Source organism: Hyperolius riggenbachi, chromosome 7 (genome assembly GCF_040937935.1).
Source record: "Hyperolius riggenbachi isolate aHypRig1 chromosome 7, aHypRig1.pri, whole genome shotgun sequence".
NCBI classification, from domain to species: Eukaryota; Metazoa; Chordata; class Amphibia; order Anura; family Hyperoliidae; genus Hyperolius; species Hyperolius riggenbachi.
This window is the reverse complement of record NC_090652.1, coordinates 212,129,406-212,144,817: the sequence shown is the minus strand read 5'-3', so window position 1 is coordinate 212,144,817 and position 15,412 is coordinate 212,129,406. Positions and strand designations below refer to the sequence as shown.

Sequence of the window (15,412 nt, the reverse complement as noted above, 5' to 3'; positions counted from 1 at the left end):
TGGTGACATCAGCGGGATTGAGGACATGGCAACACAGGCGCAGTGGTTTTCAGACTTAAAAGTCTGAAATTCTAGAAGTGAACCGGAGGTGGGGCCGGAGCATCGGTGAGTGGCTGCGCGGGCACAGGATGTCTGCGGGGGACAGTTAGAAGCCCCGGATAAGTTCAACTCATTTTCCACGACCCCCGTATAGTATCCCTTTAAGCATTACTCTATAATTAATTGTAGAATGTCTGCTATGTGCTATGTAATACTATGTACAGTAAATTACCAATTCAATCTTGCAAACTTGTACACTTCTACTTCCATTCATACCATAACAATCATATTACTGAAGGCAAGGATACAGAATCTTCTTAGTGATTGGATGGATCACGGATATCATGACGGTGCAGGCACCACAGCCACCTCCTCCACAGCCATACTTGGTTCCAGTAAGACGTACTGTTAGGTAAGTAGTTAAGGGAATTCAAAACTTTGTAAGCATTAGGTAAGTATTATTCTCTTTATTTTACATTAAATAATATTTGATATGGCTTGCGTGCGTACGTTGGACAAATAAGAAACCTATGCAAATTATACATTTTCCTTCTTATAACAAATGGTTGCTGTTATTCTGCCTCATGTGCGGAAGAAAGATCTCCAATGATGTATCACACTTGAATATGCAAACCATTCCTTTAGATCCCTAACATTCAGACACACATTAGAGTGTAAAGTGCATATATGGCCTTTTAATTTAACAGGGCAATACTAATTTAACACTCATCAGTGCAAGGCATGGATTAGCATGGCTCTTTGAGGTGGAACTTGGGAAACTGAGTAGTACAGAGAATCCAGATAGCTCGCAATGACCGGGAACTACTAGGATGTTATTAGGCGCTTAAGGAGACCAAAATACTATACTGGAAAAGCTATAGCAAATAAAATTTGCCTTTTTAAAACAGAAGGTATTTGTAATTATTCAGCTTTATGCTGAAAGCTTTGAGCACGAAAGATCTCCCATGAAGCATCGCTGCTGTATATGCAAATACCTTTATGTCCCTGAAAGCTAGCCAAACTTCTGGTAAATATTGATCCCTCTAAGCCCCTTATAATATCTTAGTGGTTCTGATTTACTATGAGTTCTCTGTGTACTCTGTAAACCTCTGCTAAAAATACTTATTTCTTGGTAACTGTCAGGCTAAGCTGATACAACGAAGGACGCAGCCATTTGGCCACAAATACATGTGCATTCTCATGAACCTGTGTGATGCCTCATATGTGGGATCACATTTGGGTATAAGCATGCACATGCATGTGTCATGCACAGACATGTGCTTAAATAGATAAATAAAAAAGTCTACCTCTACCTTCTTTGCTAGTGTCATTGGAGAGGTAAGCCACCTCTTTTCTTCCAGTTTTATTTTGCTTTTAACTAAGTTTTATCCACCATGGGCGCCTCTCCAGCCCTGTTGTGCTAGTTTACCTCCCCCTCAGCCGGGGGAAAAGGGGGGGTTCGGCTATAGCGGTTCTGTCGACTCATCTGCAGTACCAACCCTTTTCTAAGAGTGCGGTCTGCTTTCTTTATTAAGGAATCGACTTCAGTGTGGTTGATCGTAAGTCGATTGACTAGTGACCCACACACAACAAACGATATCCTATGCGTTTCAACTTCACTGATTGATCTGACCGATGTTGTGTCTCCATGCTCTGAATGCAAAAATCGATTCAGAGTTGATTGAATGACGTGAACTGTAGCCGATTCCTGTGCGATCGACTGATATATTGCATCCTGCTCGATCGACTAAGCTGGTCGATTTGACATAAAATCGGGCACTTTTCATCGAGTGGGAATTCTGGAACACGCTCGATTCTCTCTCGATTCTATAAAATGATCAAATCGAATGGTCGATCATAGAGCCAAATCGCTGTTTGCAATATATTTCTTTGAATTTTGGTGACATATTGCGCTATTGGGCTCTGTTTTTTTTCCCAAGGTGTATACTCACCTCACCTCCCCTTCGATGCATGGTGCAATGTTTCTAAGCATATGTACATCAATTAGCAATGTCCCCAAAAGGCAGATTTATGCCAGCTGAGTGCTCCCATTTAGTGGTGTGATATGTAACACGTCTGACTGTTTCCCGAGTGTATTCCTGAATTACCACTGCTGAACTTGCTTGTTCCTGCCTACCACCTTGGCTGCTGATTTCTTTTCAAAAAGTGACTGTGGCCATATATCTTAGAGTGTTGCAACTTCCTATTGGTCCCCATTGCACGCCCCAGCTTTTCAAGATATATATCTAACTTAGCTTTTTTAGTAAAAGGGCTTTTCTAACCCCTTATACATTCCTAGTGGATTTGGGTTACCATGAGCTATCTGGGTATTCCATAGTCTCAGCTGTTCAGTAGAGATGGCCGAACTGTTCGCAGCGAACATGTCATGAGGAATGAACTCAGGGTAATTTCGTCATTTGTCATATTACGCATTACTGCGCAGACGCTTTCCCAGCAGCCGCGCAATCTTGATTGCGGGCCTGCAGCCGGGAGTGCTCTGCGTGACGTCATGCATGAAATAAAATGTCTGCGCAGTAATTCGTAATATGACGAATGCAGAAATGACCCAGAGGTCATTCTCCATGGCCTGTTCGCTGGGAACAGTTCGGCTAACACTTCGCTAATTGCCACAGCTGTACTGTTCAGTGCTCCCTTAGCGTGTCCTGGCTTTCCAGTACCCTCATTGTGTTACTATAGATTTCCAATGCCTCTAAGTATTTTACAGCTTTTAAATTACCCTATTTTGTGTCCAGAGAAAGGTTTTTCTCAAAAATGTGTACTAACTTTCCAGTCTCTGACATAATCTGTCTCAGCTTTTCAGTTCCTCATTTGCCAACATTGTGTCACTTGGCTTGTAGGGCTCTTTATATGATGTCCCCACTATTGCAAGGTTTCAATTCCCTCTTGAATGTGTTCCCTTGCAACGTGTCCCATGTTACGGCAGTCGTTGACCAGTGGCACACACTTTGTACATGAAGACAACAATATTTATATGTATGAAATGTTGTAACTCTAGTAATTTACAGTATAAGTAAGGGACTGTCTGTTCTGACTCTGCCAGAAACCTACTGTGACAAAGAGAAACACATGGATGCTGACATTTACTGTCTGTAACACTAACACTTACTGTGACACCAACAGGCACACTGACAGGCACTTACTGTACTCAGCAAAGCATATTTATCTGTTCCTCAGTGCTCTGCTTCAACTTTTTCTGTCTGGTGGCGCACATGTTGGTCTCTGTGAGAGGGTGCCTTACCTCTCCCAAGCAACTTCCCAGTCAGTGAGGATGCATGCATGCTTTCCACATGAAAATTAGGAAAGGAGAGCCAGGTGAAGGACGAGTCTGTGTTGCAGGCAGATGTGGCCCGTAATCGGTGGCCTGGTTAGTTGGATGCTGCTTATAAGCCCAGTGGGTTTCGAATTTCAATCTTTGTCCTTTCTTCTTACCTGGAAGCTTCCACATTTTGGTATGCCTTCTCCTCCAAGCATTGTAAACCCTGAGAGCCAGTGGAGGGTCTTTGCAATAGATCAAAATTGGTTTGGATTTCCAAAATCGCAGAAGTCTACGATTTTACCACGATTCCTGAAGCAACCGTATTGACGCAATGCAGGTGCAAATCGTAATCACTGCAAAAAATGCTGAAGCCCAATCGCAATCGCCAAGTGCAGGTACTGCAGTGGAACCACCCTTATAGGTTTCCGCTGTCGTGACACTTTGCCGTTCACCTTAAAAACACAAACATTTAAAAAACGCTACTAGTAGGTCCCAGGCCTAAGTGATTCTCTCCTTGTCTCATATACTTGATAAAAACAACATTATCAAAGCAAATGTTATAAAATGACACTGTACACATAATGTCTAAGTAGCTTTGTAAACATTTTCCTACTTTTCATGTTAAATATCAGAGGCAAAAGCTTTAATTTATTGTGTGTAGGATTTAGCTCTATTGCAACAAATCATTCTCAGCAGGGGTGTCTGCTTCAATGCACAGCCAGTGCTATTTTTTTGCATACCAGACTACAGAGTATTTTTCTCCAAAAGCAAAAAAGTGTGAAAAGCTGTGGTGTAACAGACACTTACAAACGTTTATAACAAGTTACATTTCCTCTGCTCTCTTCAGACACTTCCATCAGATACACAGGACACATGCAGCTACAGCTGCTGAGAGCTTTCTCTTACACACAGGGTTAACAGATGCAATGTGAGGGAATCCCTCATGGTTCACTCAGCTGTCAGATTTGAGCAGACTTGCCGTTGGTTAAGAGTGAAAGGAATTTGATACAGTAAACAAAATAGATAAGCAAGTGAAATGTATACTGTACATCATTATTTACCATCACTTTAGGAACTCTCTCAATCCCAGGCTAAAAAAATATGTTAATCAATAGTATTCCATTAAGGCCATGCTTGTAAAAGAAGGCATGGTCATACTTTCAGCTTTATGAAGGGCATTAATGCATTACTGCCAGCAGTGGCGTAGCTAGAGACTATGAGGCCCCATAGCAACACTTTCATGGGGCCCTCAGAGCTAGGTACTCTTGAGCAATGCCACCTGCCCCTATCCTATGGATATGAGTTGATTGGGCAATTTACATTCCCATGCAATATACACTGTGTATAGGATTTGGGCTAAGAGACACAATCAGAGGGTGGAGAAACAAAGGATAGTTAATAGTAAAAAACATCAAGTACAACCTGGGCCCCCTCTGCTCCAGGGCCCCATAGCTGTTTCTATGACTGCTATGGCTATTTCTACGCCCCTGACTGCCAGTGTTGAAGGCACCCACAAAAGTACTGCATAGCATAAGAACAGCATAGGGACATAGTTCTGTTGGGATGCGTACATACATACATAATCATGTAGCCAGTATTCATAAATAGAATAAACTTAAAAATAGCAAATTGCTAATCTATGTACAAAATCAAAACTATCTATTCTTATAAAAATGGCAAATATATTATTTGTTGTATCTACAGTATAAACATGAAGGATACGATTTTTCCGTAGATACGGCAAAAGCATAACTTCTGGGTCAGCATTTTTTTCCACAATCTGCATCAAAGAAATAGTATTATTATTATTATTTAAAATTTATATAGCGCATGTTCTCTAATGGTTAAATTCAGTCAACTTGTTGCCAAAGGCAGCAAACCAAATAAACTATGTTAATCCTGAAACATTATTTGCTTTAACTTTTAAGATAAAAATACTTGTATAATTGCTACACTTTTCTTTTACTGGTCGGGTGAAATATGCTAATTTTTTGAGATAGGAAATTTGGGTTTTCATGAGCTGTATGCCAAAATCATCAATATTAAAACAAAAAAAGGCTTGAACTACTTCAGTTGTGTGTATTTGAATCTAAAATATATGAAAGTCTAATGTTTATCAGTACATTAGAGAAAATAATGAACTTTATCACATTATGCTAATTTTTTAAGAAGATCCTGTATTACTATTGTGAAATCTATATTTTTAGTGCTCTGTGTAAAATAAAGACTGCCCCAAGAACTCCCATATTTTTTTCCTGCAAGTGTAAGTATAGTAGATTAGTAAACTGATACACCTAATAATCCTTGCAGGATTGCAGGAAGGCTGAGCTATGCATATGTCTGTCTTTGCAGGTACAACTAAGGTAACAACTAAGGTAATATATTTCAAATAATATCTGAAAAATTCATTGTGATAGACAGAGCCAAACTGAGGGGATTGCATTTTTTTCCACTCAATGAGGGTGGAAGAACACTTCAGATACACCACAAAGGATTAATAATGTATATCAGTACATGGGAAAAACATATCTATGAGAATATATGCACAAGGTTGAAGAAACTCCCCTCCAATAATAAAAACAGTGTTTTTAGAATTAAACCTAAATCAATACACTTTAAAGTAAAGTGCAGAGTGCATCCTATATCTTACATATAGAACAAGCATGGCACGCCCCTGCTTGAGACATCACTTTAGAGGGGGCCTTACTGTCCCTGGTGGACCTAAAGCTGAGCTGCCCTGTGCTGTCTGTGGCCCCTGGTCCCTTGTGCCATACTCACATAGCCCGATCCTGCACCAAATGTCACCGCTCTCCTGGCTGCTGCTTAGCATCCTGTCACAATGGTTACTTAAGTCCATCGCCTCTTATAATGTCGGAGGTGCTGGACAGAAGTAACTATGGTGACTTGAGCTAAGCGGCTGGCAGAAAAGCGGTGAGATTCGGCTTTAGGGCCATGTGAATACAGCAGAAGGGGCCGGAGACAACAGACCGCACAGGAACTCAGAGAGGGATACAGGGTGACACATAGGGGGAAAAGAGGAGAGGTGACACAGAGGGGACAAGAGGTGACATAGAGGGGGACAAGAGGTGACATAGGGGGACCAGACGTGTAAGCACACTATTTCTAGTTTTTCCTAATCATGACATTCATAGGAGATATAAAAGTAAACAAAAAAATTACACATGCAAACACCTCTTTACAGTTCCTACATATCACTGTTCCTAGAGTTTCAGGAATCTGTAACTTGTAAAAATGTGATAACTAGGCTGTTTTCAATCCATAACAGGAACTGAAGCTTAACTGAGCACTGCTGTGATTTCACCCCGTGTGTTTTGAGAATGTGTGTGCTCACTTGTAAACCACTCGCAGAATGTCCTAAAGACAGTTATTAGTACAATAGAAAGGATCAGGGTAACCACACAGCCTACCTTCTTCCCATTAACAAAAAACAGCAGCTCGCTAGATCCAGTTGAATGTGTCATGTCAGCTGCATGGGCACTTCAGTGTATCTGTGTGTGAGAGAGAGTGTATTTCAGGAACTGACACAGTGCAGGAAAAAGAGATCTTGAACACTCCTCCTTGTTTTAATTGGTAGAAATGCACTGAGAAGTCCATAATGCAAAACATCCGTGTGGCTGATGTCCAAAAACATGTGACACTATTTGTACTGCTATGTCATGCAGCTATCAAAAGTTTCTTCTTTTCAGACAATTTTTTCTCAAAAGTAAAATATACAATTCAGGTTTGATGAATGATCATTTCTCTTGTGTTCACCTTCAAGAAAAGTTTTAGATTGGTTTTTATAATACTGGTAAGATGCAGAAACTGTAAAACATTTTGTTCTGTTGTCTATCTCTATGTGTGAGAATGTCCCAGGTCTCCTACCACTCCTATCTATACCTTTCTGAGTATTATGAGGTCGTCAGGTACACACCATTTTGCGACAATGTAAAGCAATTATTATTATTATTTCGTATTTATATAGCGCTGAGATCTTCTGCAGCACTGTACAGATAGTCTTGTCACTTAACTGTCCCTCAATACAAAATTCCAGAATAGAAAATATCTGAAGATAGAAAAATATCAGACATTTCAGCTGCATTTCTATGGAGGAAAAAGCAGTGTGTGTGTGTGTGTGTGCGCGCGCGTGCGTGCGAGAGAGAGAGAGAGAGAGAGAGAGAGAGTGTGTGTGAGTGTGTGTGAGTGTGTGTGAGTGTGTGTGAGTGTGTGTGAGTGTGTGTGTGAGAGAGAGAGAGAGAGAGAGAGAGAGAGAGAGAGAGAGAGAGAGAGAGAGAGAGAGAGAGAGAGAGAGAGAGAGAGAGAGAGAGAGAGAGTGTGTGTGTGTGTGTGTGTGTGTGTGTGTGTGTGTGTGTGTGTGTGTGTGTGTGTGTGTGTGTGTGTGTGTGTGTGTGTGTGTGTGTGTGTGTGTGTGTGTGTAGTTGATAAGCAGTTAATAAGCAGTGAAAAGCCTCTCAAACGCTCACAACTGCCTGCTGCCGCCTGGCAACTGCTTGCTGCTGCTTGGTAACTACTCACTGCTGCCTGATAACTGCTTGCTGAGCACACAGTTCAACTTCCCATGGAAAGGAGCCCTAAATTGAGAACCCATGTTAATCAATGGGTCAGTTCAGTGGAGCACAGCTGCCCAGGGGTCTTAGGGCCCTTTTACACTTAATCAGTTGGTCTCAGTTATAACTGAAAGAAAATTGATTTTCAAAGTAATGTCCATGTTTTCCTATGGCCTCTTTTACACTATACGCATTGTAACTGAAAGCTTTTTCGTAATGCACTGCTATGCAAAAAATGCCTACCAAGGCGTACTAATGCATACTAACGTACGCTGACGCATACCAACGCATTAAGTGTAAAAGGACCCTAACAATAGCCCCCACGACCCCTGCAATTGCAGGGAGGCCCAGAGATTAAAGGGTCCTGGTCCTGAGGTGCAGAGTAGTTGTGCAGAAGCAAAGCTTCATACTTCATCTCATTTGCAGTGGGACAGGTACTTCTAGTTCCTCCTCAGGGTTGCCACTTTTTTTTGTTCAAACAAAAACTTAGACTCAATTAATTATTAACCACTCAAGTGTATTCGATTTTGAAACAATTACAAAAATAAAGATTGAATAAAACAAAAATTGGGTTGGAAGTAGGGCCTCTTTTGCACGGGCTGTTGATAGGTGGTGAAATGCCTCTCAAACTCTCACAACTGTTTGCTGCTGCCTGGTAAATGCTCACTGCTGCCTGGCAACTGCTTTGTGAGCACACAGTTCAACTGCCCATAGAAAAGAGGCCTTAGGGCCCATTCACACCTAAGCGATTAATGGGCGATTCCCGCTAATCGCTAAAGCGCTATCGCTTTGTTACGCTATGACAGTATTTTCACTTTCGCGATTGGGGCCAATCATGGGCGTTTTGCAATCAGCGCCAACTGCAAACGTGTTATCTGCAGCAGTTTTGAACCGATTTTGGAGCAATCACGGTACAGTCCTTATAAAGTGCTGACCGCGATATCTCTGAAATTGTGGAAGTGTCCAGTGATTTTTACCGCGATAATAGTGGTAAAATCACTTGCGGAAAACTTTTGCTATTTTAAGTGTGAATGGGCCCTTATGGTCTGTGCAGGATAAGCAGTTACCCTGTGTGCCCATCAAAACAAGAAAAAGAAGGCAGAAAGTTGCATTAACCACTTTACCCCCAGCTGTACAGATATCTCCATCCCTTTTTCCATCCTTTCACGCCCAGGGACAGAGATATCCGCACCTCCCGCACTCCCGCCGCTGCCCGCGCTCGCTTGTGCGCACGCACCCGCTCTCGTGCACGCCGCCGCCCGGAGATCAATGAACGGGAAAAAAACTTTCCCGTTCGTTGATCTAAGCCCCGCAATGATCCGCTGCTTCTACAAGAAGCAGCGCGATCCTTCCGATGCTTGCAGGTCGCATAAACAAAAAGTTACTGTGGCCATCTTGTGGCCAAATAGTAAAACTACACCCTATAGCATTTTTCATATTCAAATACATTAGTTTTACACAAAACATTAACACATTACCTCCCACACTCCCCAATTATTATTTTTTTGTAATAATAAAAAAATTTTTTACAATTAAAAAAAATACATAAATATTTACCTTAGGGACTGAACTTTTTAAATATTTATGTCAAGAGGGTATAACACTGTTGCTTTATAAACTATGGGCTTGCAATTAGGGATGGACGCAAAACTGAAAAAAATACTCCTTTATTTCCAAATAAAATATTGGCGCCAAACATTGTGATAGGGACATAATTTAAACGGTTTTATAACCGGGACAAATGGGAAAATAAAATTTTATGGGTTTTAATAACAGTAGCATGCATTATTTAAAAACTATAAAGGCCGAAAACTGAAAAAATTGATTTTTTTCCCACAGTCTTCCTATTTCCCCATTAAAACATATTTAGAATAAAATAATTCTTGGCATAATGTCCCACCTAAAGAAAGCCTAATTGGTGGCGAAAAAAACAAGATATAGTTCATTTCATTGTGATAAGTAATGATAAAGTTATAGACGAATGAATGGAAGGAGCGCTGAAAGGTGAAAATTGCTCTGGTGCTCAAGAGGTAAAACCCCTCAGTGGTGAAGCGTTAAAGGGAAGGTTCAGGGACGCTGTGAAAAAAACAAAAATCCAAATCCACTTACCTGGGGCTTCCTCCAGCCCGTGGCAGGCAGGAGGTGCCCTCGTCGCGGCTCCGCAGGCTCCCGGTCTCCTCCGGTGGCGCGCCCGACCTGGCCAGGCCGGCTGCCAGGTCGGGCTCTTCTGCGCTCCAATGTGCGGCTCACTGGTGCGCGCTGACGTCATCGGACGTCCTCCGGGCTGTTCTGCGCAGGCTCAGTAGTTCTGAGCCTGCGCAGTACAGCCCGGAGGACGTCCGATGACGTCAGCGCGCACCAGTGAGCCGCACATTGGAGCGCAGAAGAGCCCGACCTGGGAGCCGGCCTGGCCAGGTCGGGCGCGCCACCGGAGGAGACCGGGAGCCTGCGGAGCCGCGACGAGGGCACCTCCTGCCTGCCACGGGCTGGAGGAAGCCCCAGGTAAGTGGATTTGGATTTTTATTTTTTTCACAGCATCCCTGAACCTTCCCTTTAAACTATAAAGAAAATCACAGTCCTTTAAAATAATAATCAATTGGCCTTTTTAAATTATGATAAAAAGACAAAATAAAAGGGTGGGCTGTGGATAGGAAATGGCCATAGAAAAGGTGACAATACCTTTTGTTGTGTCCCTCATACATGGACTTGTGTTATGATGTTCATCAGCTAAGTTTGCCTGTAGCTAGTTTGTTCCTCTCCCTTCCCTGTAGTTTGTTCCACCCATGTAGCCACTCCTACCATAGTCAGTATCTCTGCAGACAAGTATCTGTAAGCATGTGCTGCATCTTTCTCTCTGTACCTGGTAAAGCTAGTTCATTTTGACCTATGGAATTTGTCACTGTAAGATCTACACTGCAAGATTAAACCTCTTCAAGATCTTCATCTGTGTCGTCCATTGAGTCGCCTATCTGTGGCTACTGCCCTTATGTAAGTTATTGCCATTCCACTGGGACTTGGGACAGTCTAGGGATCAGTAATTACATAGCCACAGCAGCTGAAACAGAATAGTCAAAGCTAATAGAAGACCATACAGTCATCACTGTGATATTCAGCAGCCTGAGAGCCCTGCTAGTCACACTACAGACTGCAGTACATTGCATCCAGCATACTACAGAACTGGCTCAGCATCTCACTCAGAACTACCCAAGCTACAATACAGTGATCTCTGAGGAGGCCAATGGGAATGTAAACTGTGTGTCTGCATTATAAACTGTGTAAAACTCTGTATTCTGAATACTGCTATTAAGCCTGCACTGTGAAGCTAAGAGAGGCAGCATTTATCTCGGCAGAACATCTCTCCTGTTCCCACCTGCTGAAAACTGTTACATTGGCTATCATTCATAAAGCATTTCCGCATGCGGAAATGCTTAAAATAGCTGACTTTACCGAACACTTAGCAACTGCTGCATTCATAAAGGCTCTTTCCGCATGAAAAGCTGACAGTACCGAGCAGAGCGATAAATCACCGCCTTGTACGGTGATTATCATAAAAAATTTAACAAAATTATAATTCATAAAGAAAGGAAATACCGCTCCCTCTGATGTGGCGATAACAAAGTTAAGTGAATGTAGAGACAGACCTCCCAGGCAGCTGCAGTAGAGCGGAACACGGAGAAATGTATCAACTCCGTAGCTTCCTGTGCTTTCGCAAGCCTACCGCCTGCCTACCGCCAGCCTACCAGAAGTCTAAAACACCGACAGCGTTATTTTGCCGCACAGATTCTCTTTACTGACAACAGGTTTATGAATGATAGCCAAAGTATCAACCCACATTCAGCCAGCTCCCTGTAACCTGACACCCATGGCTGAACAAGTGTTCCCTCTGAGCCAAGCTGAAAACACTGAGGATAAGCAAATGCCTGACACTCTGGTGCAGGAGGAAAATGCAGATCAGGGCCGGCCTTAGGTTTCACAGCGCCCTGAGCGTAACCAGAGTTTGGTGCCCCCCCCCCATTCATCCTCTTCGCGTGTGAGTGCACCACACACATACACTAATGGGGGGGGGGATGGCGGGGGGATCTGCTGTCTAAATACACTTAAAGGGGATCTGCGACTGTAAGACTAGTAGCCTAAGCCTATATACACTAAAGGGGGGATCTGCCTACATATACAAGACCAGATCCCCCCCTTAGTGTATATGGGCTTATGCTACTAGTCTTGCAGTCGCAGATTCCCTTTTAGTGTATTTAAGCAGCAGATTCCCCCTTCCCCTTAGTGTAAGTAGCCAGCTATAGATCCCCCCCAGTATAGGTTAGCCAGGTAGGTGCCCACAGTATAGGTAGCCAGTATACTTGCCCCAGTATAGGTTAGATAGGCATTTGTCCCAGCTATAGGTTAGATAGGTAGGTGCCCCCAGTACAGGTTAGATAGGTAGCTGCCCCCAGTGTACAGGTTAGATAGGTAGGTACCTGCAATATAGGTTAGATAGGTAGCTGCCCCAGTATAGATTAGATAGGTAACTGCCCCCAGTATAGATTAGATAGGTAGCTTCCCCCAGTATAGGTTAGATAGGTAGGTGCCCCCAGTATAAGTTAGATAGGTAGGTGCCCCCAGTATAGATTAGATAGGTAGATGCCCCCAGTATAGATTAGATAGGTAGCTGCCCCCAGTATAGATTAGATAGGTAGCTGCCCCCAGTATAGGTTAGATAGGTAGCTGCCCCCAGTATAGATTAGATAGGTAGCTACCCCCAGTATAGGTTAGATAGGTAGCTGCCCCCAGTATAGATTAGATAGGTAGGTTCCCCCAGTATAGGTTATATAGGTAGCTGCCCCCAGTATAGGTTAGATAGGTAGGTGCCCCCAGTATAAGTTAGATAGGTAGCTGCCCCCAGTATAGATTAGATAGGTAGGTGCCCCCAGTATAGGTTAGATAGGTAGCTACCCCCAGTATAGGTTAGATAGGTAGCTACCCCCAGTATAGGTTAGATAGGTAGCTACCCCCAGTATAGGTTAGATAGGTAGCTGCCCTCAGTATAGATTAGATAGGTAGGTGCCCCCAGTATAGGTTAGATAGGTAGCTGCCCCCAGTATAGGTTAGATAGGTAGCTGCCCCCAGTATAGGTTAGATAGGTAGCTGCCCCCAGTATAGATTAGATAGGTAGATGCCCCCAGTATAGATTAGATAGGTAGCTGCCCCCAGTATAGGTTAGATAGGTAGCTGCCCCCAGTATAGATTAAATAGGTAGCTACCCCCAGTATAGGTTAGATAGGTAGGTGCCCCCAGTATTGGCTAGATAGGTAGGTGCCCCCAGTATTGGCTAGATAGGTAGGTGCCCCCAGTATAGATTAGATAGGTAGCTGCCCCCCAGTATAGGTTAGATAGGTAGGTGCCCCCAGTATAGGCTAGATAGGTAGGTGCCTCCAGTATAGATTAAATAGGTAGCTACCCCCAGTATAGGTTAGATAGGTAGGTGCCCCCAGTATTGGCTAGATAGGTAGGTGCCCCCAGAATAGATTAGATAGGTAGGTGCCCCCAGTATTGGCTAGATAGGTAGGTGTCCCCAGTATTGGCTAGATAGGTAGGTGCCCCCAGTATTGGCTAGATAGGTAGGTGCCCCCAGTATAGATTAGATAGGTAGGTGCCCCCAGTATAGATTAGATAGCTAGGTGCCCCCAGTATAGATTAGATAGGTAGCTGCCCCCAGTATAGATTAGGTAGGTAGGTAGGTAACCCCCCCTCCCCCTCATAGAGGAGGGGGGAGCCGCGGGGAGGGCAGCCCGACCTCTCCCTCCCTTCCTCTCCGGGCACCCTCCGTGCTCCCCCCCTCCGATCCGATGCAGACTGCTAAGAGAACAACTCACCTTCCTGGTTCCGATCTCCGGCTCCTCTCACTTGCTGCTGGTCGCCTCTTCTACATAGCCGCTGATGCACAATAAACTTCCTGTTAAGCAGGAAGTTTATTGTGCATCAGCGACTATGTAGAAGAGGCAACCAGCAGCAAGTGAGAGGAGCCGGCGATCGGAACCAGGAAGGTGAGTTGTTCTCTTAGCAGTCTGCATCGGATCGGAGGGGGGGGAGCACGCAGGGTGCCCGGAGAGGAAGGGAGGGAGAGGTCGGGCTGCCCTCCCCCCTCCATCACGGCGGCCACACGGGCATGTTTGCCCCATCACCCCCAGCAGCGCACCAGGGGGCGGAGCGAGACGGACCCAGCCGGGGCCCCGCAGTTCCTTTACACATGCGGCCAGGTCAGGTGGCACGAGCGCCCCCTGGAAGCCGGCGCCCTGAGCGATCGCACCGGTCGCTCAGGTCAAAGGCCGGCCCTGATGCAGATATACTAACAGAAGCAAGTGTCAGACCTAAACGTATAACCAAACTTTCTTGGAAATCTAAAGAAAACTTTGAAGTTACTATGGAAGGGTTCTCAGTTGATCTAACACACCTCTGGGAGAGGACTGTGCATTACATGTCTGAAGTAACACAGCCTAGCCAGAGAGTACTGCAACTAGAGGGCACTCTCTTACGCTTCAAGTCTGCATATGAAAGTTATCAGAGGCTCTGCACTAAGTACATGCCATTCCTAAGGAACACAAACACAGAAGAATCTTTAGAAGAACTACAAAAGTTTGAACATCTGAACCAAGAGAGAAATATAAAGGTGTCTGAAACTAAAGGTAATGTAGAGGCAAGAATTACACATCTGCAAGAAACTGCATCTCATCGTTCCACATCTACTAGACACAAAGAGATCTTCAAGATCATCCCACACAAGAAGTTCCACCCTTAGTGAACTTGTAAGGGCTCATGCAGAGGTAGAGGCTGCCAAGGTGCGAGCTGCCTTCCCAGACAAGAAAGCAGAAATGGAAGCAGAAATGTTAGAAGCTGCCCGCAAGAAAGCAGAAATGGAAGCAGAAATAGAGGCAGAAGCTTCCCGCAAGAAAGCAGAAGCTGCCCTCAAGAAAGTTGAAATTGAAGCTCTAGAAAGGAAATGTGAGCAAGCTACTGCAGAAGCAAAATTAAGAGTTTTAGAACACACACACTTGGCACATGTGGAGGTGTTTCAGAAGTGACAGGGAGACGAGCTAATGGGTTCATGATAGCTTCTCTTAATGGTGCTATAGAACTGCCACTGCCTACCCTTGCTGAATGCAACCAGATTCCTTCCCACAGAGAAGAGATCCCTACTCCTGAAGCTGCCGTTCATCATGCACATTTAAGAGCTGTAGCCAAACACCACCACTTGATGAAAATGCAGAAATTCTTCTTTTGCTCGGCAGAGTCATTCTAAGGGTGCATAAAGCACGCCAGCAAATAAATGGTTCCCATGATGCTCCGTATGCCCAGCTCCTTGATCTTGGCTGAGTTATCATTGGAAATGTGTGTGTAAACGGAACAAAAAGAGCTACCAACATTTCTTCTTGCAAAACGTACATTCTACCTAATGGACGCAAAACTCTTTTCGAACTATGTCCTTATCATTACAGTGTAAAGGAGAAATTCAACAGCACCATAGACTGGCAATCCATCA

At 43.9% G+C, this 15,412-nt stretch overlaps 1 protein-coding gene across 1 annotated transcript in view; it reads right to left on the bottom strand.

The window, feature by feature from the left end:
- LOC137524806 (aldehyde oxidase-like) overlaps window positions 1-15,412 on the bottom strand; it is a 339,511-nt gene that overhangs the window by 182,475 nt on the left and 141,624 nt on the right. Inside the window, exons 3-5 of the mRNA XM_068245128.1 lie at window positions 6,745-6,825; window positions 5,039-5,096; window positions 348-444 (exon numbers count right to left, since the gene is read on the bottom strand). Of these exons, the coding sequence (XP_068101229.1) occupies window positions 348-444; window positions 5,039-5,096; window positions 6,745-6,798 (209 nt within the window). The 5' untranslated portion in view covers window positions 6,799-6,825. The remainder of the gene's footprint in view (window positions 1-347; window positions 445-5,038; window positions 5,097-6,744; window positions 6,826-15,412) is intronic.